Source organism: Gouania willdenowi, chromosome 6 (assembly GCF_900634775.1).
Source record: "Gouania willdenowi chromosome 6, fGouWil2.1, whole genome shotgun sequence".
NCBI classification, from domain to species: Eukaryota; Metazoa; Chordata; class Actinopteri; order Blenniiformes; family Gobiesocidae; genus Gouania; species Gouania willdenowi.
In genome coordinates, this window is record NC_041049.1 from 58,677,300 (window position 1) to 58,685,353 (window position 8,054).

At 41.8% G+C, this 8,054-nt stretch overlaps 1 protein-coding gene across 2 annotated transcripts in view; it reads right to left on the reverse strand.

Moving 5' to 3' along the window:
• Positions 1–5,854, reverse strand: part of kcnd2 (potassium voltage-gated channel, Shal-related subfamily, member 2) — a 68,321-nt gene extending 62,467 nt beyond the window's left edge. Inside the window, exons 1-2 of one of the 2 annotated variants that reach the window (XM_028448891.1) lie at positions 5,511–5,854; positions 4,136–5,303 (exon numbers count right to left, since the gene is read on the reverse strand). In XM_028448891.1, the coding sequence (XP_028304692.1) occupies positions 4,136–5,247 (1,112 nt within the window). In that variant the 5' untranslated portion in view covers positions 5,248–5,303; positions 5,511–5,854. The remainder of the gene's footprint in view (positions 1–4,135; positions 5,304–5,510) is intronic. The other variant, XM_028448892.1, reaches the window with a different exon arrangement.
• Between the last annotated feature and the right edge of the window lie 2,200 nt (positions 5,855–8,054).

The window sequence follows — 8,054 nt, forward strand, 5'->3', positions numbered from 1 at the left end:
ACCGTTTATGGACAAAGGAAGAACTGTTACAACCGACAATTTTTTCACTTCATTGTCACTAGCACGTTGACTGCACAGCCGGAAGACCACCCTCCTTGGCACAGTCAATAAGATTTGCCGGGAGCTTCCAGATTCAGCTAAAAAGAATTTGGCCCGTGAGGAATTCAGCACACAAGTGTTTTCAACCTCTGGTGCCACACTGACTATTTATGTGCCCAAACGAAAGAAGACTGTCTGCCTCCTCAGTAGCGTGCACAGCGTGGTGGAGACTGAGGCTACTCGGAAAAAAAAGCCGAACACAGTCACCGACTACAACAGCATGAAATGCGGTGTGGACGTCATGGACCAGATGGTTCAAAAGTACACTGTATGTTCAGGAACACGGCGTTGGCCAGTCGCTGTGTTTTACAACATGATTGACATTGCAGCGCTGAACGCACATGTGCTTTATCAGGCATGCACTGGGGTCAAGGAGAGGAGGGTGGACTTCTTGCTGGAGCTTGAAATGAGCTTGCCCAGTCTCATATGGCAGCCAAGGAGGTGAATGAGCAAAACCTTCAGCAACAACCACCCACACCTGATGTGGGGAAAAGGGCATTGTGCCAGGTGAAGTGTTGCTGCAGGAAAAACCGTGCCACCAAGCGTTGTATGTATTGTGACAAGTTTGCATGTGGCAAATGCATAAAGGAGGTGTGGCAGTGCCAGAATTGTTCACAAAATCTCTATTAAATAAATTTCACCAAGAATGCAAACAAACTGTTGCCGTCTCACTATTACTACTTACTACTTTCTGTTGCAAAAGTTGAAATATAAGTTGCAACCTCTATGTAGCTGCTGTATGGGAAACACAAAGGAGAATACAAAAGGTCTTTGTGTCCTGGAACCTACCTAGCCACCCCCCCACCCTAGCTGAGGGGGGAGTAGTGGCCTCAGTAACATAACAATGGTCACAAGCTGAGTTGTTCACACCCGCCATCTGACACCAGCTTGGACATTAAAGGTATAGGTGTCAAATGACACCTCTCTGGTCATGCTAGTGTTAAATGCATTGAAAAAAATCAGATATTTGTTTACTGTGTTTACTACGCCAACTGTATATTACAATTTATTATATTATTTATATAATTTATAAATAATATCAACTCTAATGGCGTTGTCTCATATAAACTTGAAGCGGCTGAATGCATTGGGACAATCTGTTGACCGCGCTTTTATTTTGACATCGTAAAAAGCAGACATGAGTAGCTACGCGGTGTAGCCGCGGTGTAGCCGCAAAGTAAAATGATCACCCTCACTACTGCATCTATTTACATTTACATAGAATGTACTATAGAGTAGATTGGTAACAGTTTGAGAAACACTTTTAATTTAAAAAAAAATTTAAAAATGTGACATTAGTTTTAAAAATACATTTGCCAACGGACCACCAGGGGTCGATGGAGGACCACCAGTGGTCTGCGGACCACTCTTTGAGGAAAGCTACTATTGACCAATGATTGAGGATGCAACAGTAAGTTTATCCTCTAAGACCTAGGTTCCCAAAGTGGGGTACGGGTACCCCCTGGTTTACGCAAATTGTCATAGGGGGTACGTGAATAGAAATTAAAAAAAAAAACATTCATTAATGTACCCAAGTTTGTACGCGATGCATAAATCGTACATAAATGCGCCAACAATATCCAAGCAATAAGTGACATATCAGTCCTTGCAGGATTTGCTCTTTCAAATTTCATTAATTTTGTGACCAATTTTTATTTAATTTGTGGAAATTGTGTTAAATTATTGTAGGAAAATTGACTTTTTTGAACAATTTTAAATTTAAAATGACTGCAGGCATGTGAAAAAAAGCATTGGAAATTTGTGATTCTCTAAATATTGTGGAATATACACTGAATTTGTGTATTTAGATATCTGAGATATCCAAGCAGGTTTATCTACAACTGAATTATTTGGTAATTTCTGTCTTTTTAACTTTCACAGTTTCTCCTGCAAGCCAAATTTGATGGTCTGAAGGGCCATATTTGTGCTGTAGGGCTACGTTGTATATGGCATTACATTATTATGTTTTTTTTTTTTTAGTGTGCAGAAGTAGGGGGTACATGGCTTCAGGTTAAATGTCTGAAGGGGACAGTGAAAAGTCTGGGAACAACTAAGACACAGCTGGCCACATACTACAGGTGAGCAGGGCTTTCTACAGACCAGTATAACAATGGTTTCCAGCATCTTGTCAGACACATTGATCCAATGGGCCGAGCCGAAGCACATCATGGTGATATTACCCACAATATAAATAATAGCGATAATAACCTACAGCGAATGAGCTGAGCTGGTTGAGTGCACTCGTCGATACAAATTAATTTGATGTAATCGTCTTAACTGAGTTTAATTATTTTATGCCACATCAGCACATAGCAGAGCTGATGTTCATGAGCATGAAATTCACTGGAACTTAGTTGAAAAGAAGAGAGCAGCTGAGGGAAAATGAAAGCGAAACAGAGGTGTGTTTGATGTGAGCCTGTGCATCGTCTACACTTCTTTAATGTTAAGGAAATCATTGCACTTATTTCAGTTTGATGCACTAATGCAGGACTGTGCCTTGATTTGATAATAGTCCTTTCCCTCAGTAGGTGAAGAACGTGCACCATTTGTTGCAGTAATCTCTCTCCACATCAGAGGATGCAGCAAACAAACAAAAAAAAGCATTAGAAGCAAAGAGGGGCGGGGCCTAACCTGTGGCGTGCAGTGGATGAATGAATATGAGCTGCAGGCTTTTGGAAAAGCATTTTAAAATGTGTTTTTCAATAAATGACAAGCTGAGAATGTGCACATTTGAAAAAGCAATGGAAGTAGTTCAAATGTTTTCTTTGTGTAAGCTATGATTGACAGTTTGGGCAGAGATGTCCACTTAAAACCTGTTGCATTGAGCATTTTTTAATACATCTTCACACCTAAAGCTTTAAATGCCCTAAATCACGTTCCTTTTTTCCCCTTGTGTTCTGTGCATTCTGTCTTTTTCGAAAGGTAAATCTTTGTCTTTGGAGAATCTAGTTTAGTTTGTGGTCTGGCAAGCGATGTCAGTGATATCTGACCTGATCTCATCGACTACTTTTCTGCTCACCACCAATCATTTCAGCTTTAGGTTCCTTAAAACTAAACAGGAGATCTCTACCTCTATCATTCATAATTCTAAGTATTTTTCAAATTGACTTTTTTACTTGCTTTGATGAGTGCCAACTATGTGACGAGTGTTACATTTAATGCTCTATGAATCATAATCATTTATTAAACTTGTTTTAGTTCAGGGGCAAAATATGGGCTATTTAGGGCTGCAGGTTTTAGGTGGAAAAAGAGTCATTTCAACATTAATGTCCCCGAGTTTGCACTTCCATGTATAAATGAAGTATGTAAGGCATCGAAAATACTCAAGCAATAAGTGACAGGAATCAGTCTTTACTTAAAATTTCCTTAGTTTTCAGACCAATTTTTATTTGATTTGGGAATAATGTGAGGAAGAAATTGCTAGATTTCGGAAAAATTTAAAGTTATTTTAACAATTTTAGATTATAAATGACTGCCGTCGTGTGATATACGCATGGGAAAACTGTGAGGACCTGCAAAATATTGTGTAGTTTCATTGAATTTGTGTATTTGGAGTAGCAGAGATATCTACAACTGAATTAATTAGTATTTCACACAATGATTCATGGTTTAGCTCTATTTTCCCCTGTTCGGCCAAAGTGTGCGATCTAAAGGGCCGAATTTGGCCCCCTGAACCTAAGTTTGACACAGGTGATCTACGGGTTTTGATTAAAGCAGGGGTTGCCAGGTTTCCTCTGTTGCCCATTGTATCATAATGTACTTGTGAATAAACTGCAGCCGCTATTGAAGAAAAAATAAAGCTACAAACGACATAATAAATCAAAGTGACAGTGAAATTACTCTGTGTGCTGCCTCCACTGTAATAGCCCCGCCCCCAGGGGACACGCCCCCCATGTTGGGAACCCATCGGGTTAATGACATCCTCTTTGCTCAGCTGTTATAAAAACACAGTGGGTTAGAGCTGGGGCTGAATGACCAGAGGTGAACACGTGTGTGCACAGATGTGCTCGTTGAACTCGTGCACGCTGACACCTACCCCAGTGTTGTCATGGTGACAATGGTGTACCAAAACGCTGCAGGGATACTGGTGAACTTGCTGGCCGTGGAGCCTTTCTCTGCATAAAACATGACCGTGGCAAAGATAATGATGGCCATGGTGAGGGAGAAGAGGAGGAAGCCCAGCTCGGAGGCGCAGCTCTTCAACGTGTAGCCCAGGATGCGCAGTCCCGCCGAGTGCCGGGAGAACTTGAAAATCCGAAAGACCCGGAAGACCCTGAGCGTGACGAAAGCCCCGCTCACCTGGTCGTTGTCAGTCATGACCAGGCCGATGTAGTAAGGCATGATGGCGACCACGTCGATGACGCTCATCACACTTTTCATGAACTTGTAGCGGCTCGGCGCTGCGATCAAACGGAGCAGATACTCGACGGTGAATATCATGACGCACGCGGTGTCCAGACAAAAGAAGGCCAGCGCGTAACGGTCTCCACAGGAAACCTCCTTAGACCTGTTGGGCATCATCCCGCACGGAACTGTCTCCACCACGTTGGCCATCACGGATATAGCGATGAAGAACCCAGTGACATAGTAGAAGACCAGTGCCAGGGTGCTGGTGTGAGGGTTTTCAAACGCCCGCCACAGGTACTCCCGGAAGGTCAGGTTCACCGGCGCTGCTTCGTTGCTCTGGTCCATTTCCTCGTCATCCTGAAGCCGTTCTGCGTTCTCACGTCTCCGGTCTTTGTACTCCTCGTAGCAGCAGTCCCCGATAATCTCCGGGATGATGCCAAAGAAAGCCAGCTCCTCGTCGTAGGCAGATATGCACTCCTGACGCGGGTAGTGCAGCTTCCCGGTGCGGTAAAAATTCAGGATGTATCTAAAGATGTCGGGGTCACGATCGAAAAAGTACTCGTTTGTCTCTTCGTGGAAGAAGAAGTCTCTCTCTGTGCTGCCCAGCAAAGTGTCGGGGTACCTCTCCAAAGTGGTCCTCCACGTCTGAAACTTAGTCCCACTCACGTTGAGGATGATCAGTCCGTCCTGGGCTTTCCGTTTGTCTTGTGGGGGAACGGGCATCGGGGTGCTGGCCACGGGCATCCATCCTATGGCTGCTGCTCGGGCGAAGGGAAGCCAAGCCGCTACACCTGCTGCCATGCTGACCTGTAGTGTTGGATACGACCCTGGTCCTAAGGCTCGGAGATCAGTTGCATCTGCAGGAAGAGCCGCACAGAGACACGGGGGGGTTACAGCACCAGTCTGCCCTGAATGCTACTACTTCTACACACATGCACTGCGCTTCCACTCAGCATCACTTATGGATGCCCTGCGCTTTGCGGCAGAATAGGATTTGGACTTCACGCAGTCATCACCCATCACTAAACACCGTTTATTTGATTTAAAAACATAAATAAACCCACCTTAAATAAAGGTGTCTTTTTTCCTTCTTCTTTAAACTGCGTCCAATTCGAAAACACTTGCACCTCCCATCGATCTATGTATCACTGCAGCCAGAGGGATGGAGGAATACCAGGGCAATGAGGTTGCATCAACAAGTTAAACAATTCAAGTCAGCGTGGATTCATCTGAGCGCGGTTCCTTCCTCTTCTCTCTGTCCTCACCATCCGCAGGATTCATGTGCAACGATGTTATTTTTCCTCCTCGCGATGCAGCAACTCCTCAATAAACTCCTGTTTCTCCAGTCGACTGCAAAGACCACCCTCCCCCTTCCTCACTACCGAGCACCGGCTGAAGGGAGAGGAGAGAAAATGGTGTGCAGAGGAGGAAGAGAGAGAGAGAGAGGGAGAGGGGAGGAGAGAGATGAGAGGAGTGGTCATATCTGCACCCAGAAATTCCTGCGCTGCCTTTCCACGGGGGAACTAATCCATGCGTAATGGTGGGAAAGGTAGGCGGCACCTCTCTTACCTCAAGTTAACGCTTGGGATTTCTTTCTTTCCTCCCTTTGGGCTCATATATTCTCATCACTGTGTACTGCTAATGCACTATGTTGCCAAACGTGATGTTAATACCCTGTATCCGTCTTTACGCGCGCATAGTCTCTAATTACATTACTTCTTTGTGATTAGTTTGTTTTGGAGTGTGTGCCAACTCTTTTTAACTTTAAGTTCAACATCACTGAAGGATTTTACAGGGTTTAGGTATTATTATTATTATTATTATTATTATTATTATTACCTGGCTTTCAATTTTAGTTCTTCATATCTAAGTTATTGCCACAAATGGAGGCACGTGAATTCAAAATTGCATCGTTAAAGCAGACATTGACAAATGGCAGCCCAGGGGCCATATGTGGCCCTCAGTTGAATTTTTATGCCCCCCAAAGCAAATCACCAATAATTGTAACTTCAGAAGTTGGAAGGAATATGCAGCCCAACATAATACACTAAATAACTCCCAAAACACACAAATTGACATCAAAATGCAACAAAGAACACAAAAAACAAAGACAGACAAAGCAACCACTTAAACAAAGAAAGTGGCTACAAAACTTCAACGCATTACAGAATAGCTGCAAGGAAATTACAGAAAACAACAATGAAAATACTGAAAGTGACCACAAAAATGCACAAATCGACAGCTAAAATGTAGAAAATGACAGAAAAAATACTCAAAATTACAAGAAGAACACAAAAAATAACAAAAACACACATAACAACAAATGACCAAAATAGACAAAACACTATCCACCCCCTGTATTAATGCTCTGATTGGTCATTATTCTAAATGTTGAAATTAATGTTGATAATGTAGCCATCGGATCAGATACAATCACATTTTTGTGGCCCCAGCTTTGATAGCATTGCCCATCCCTGCTTTAAAGCATTATGATAGGCTTTCACTGGAAGCACGCTCAACTAGGGCTGGGCGATGTGGAACAAAACTCATATCTCGATTTTTTTTTTTTCTCCCCAAAATGGCAATATAAAATACATTTTGATATTTTTAACTCACCAAAGTCTTACCAGAAATATAATTTTAAGTTAAATTTTCTAACAAACAGCTGCACAATATGCGCCACTTTTGGATTATTTTCCTATGAAGGACAGCATGTGTGAGTAAGTTCTGTAGTGTGGCATTTTTAGGGGCTGGTCTGGCTTAGGACGCGCTCAATAATCCATCACACTGTGCCTTTCATGCTGTTCTGAGAACTAGCATAATCAACGACTCCTAAAACAAGTTTTTTTTTAATACAAAATAAGCTATAAAGTAAAAATGTATCATTCTTGGTAAAATTGTAATTTCCTATATCACCAAAATAGACAATTTGATACATCGAGATTCAAGATATATCAAAATTTCTATTTTGGTGATATGGAAAATTACAATATCACCTATAATGATACATCTTTACTTTATAGCTTATTTTGTATCAAAAAAAAAACTTGTTTTAGGAGTCCTGCCCAGCCCTACGCTTATCCCCCCCAAAAACAACTCTCACTTCTCAACAGTTTTCCAACCACAGAACACTTCAGGTATAAAACTGAGTTATGTGGGACGCCGATCTGAGTCTAACCAATGTTCCAGACACAGATTACAACATGCATTTTGTTTTTTTTCGTTATATTTTTCCATCATTCTTTACATACCTTTAATGTTCCACAGATATTTAAAGATCCATATACCTTAAATGAGAATGTTCTATTTCAGCCTCCAACCTGGTTTATTTGCTGTACTTTGTGTTCCTGTTAACAGTTGAGTGACCAATTTGTTCACTGTTGTTGTTTATAAAAGCGGTCTGCATAGGTTGCTGCTTTGGTACACGTGTTCACAGAAGGTATTGGATCACCAGAACTAATTATTTAGAAGCATGTTTGAATATTTTTGACACTATAGTTTACATCAACCTCTTAATATATCCCATACGGAGTGTCTTGTCTTTTCTTGTAGCACCAATGTAGATTATTATTATGGAGCAAGACATTTTGTTTAATAAAATAAGTTGA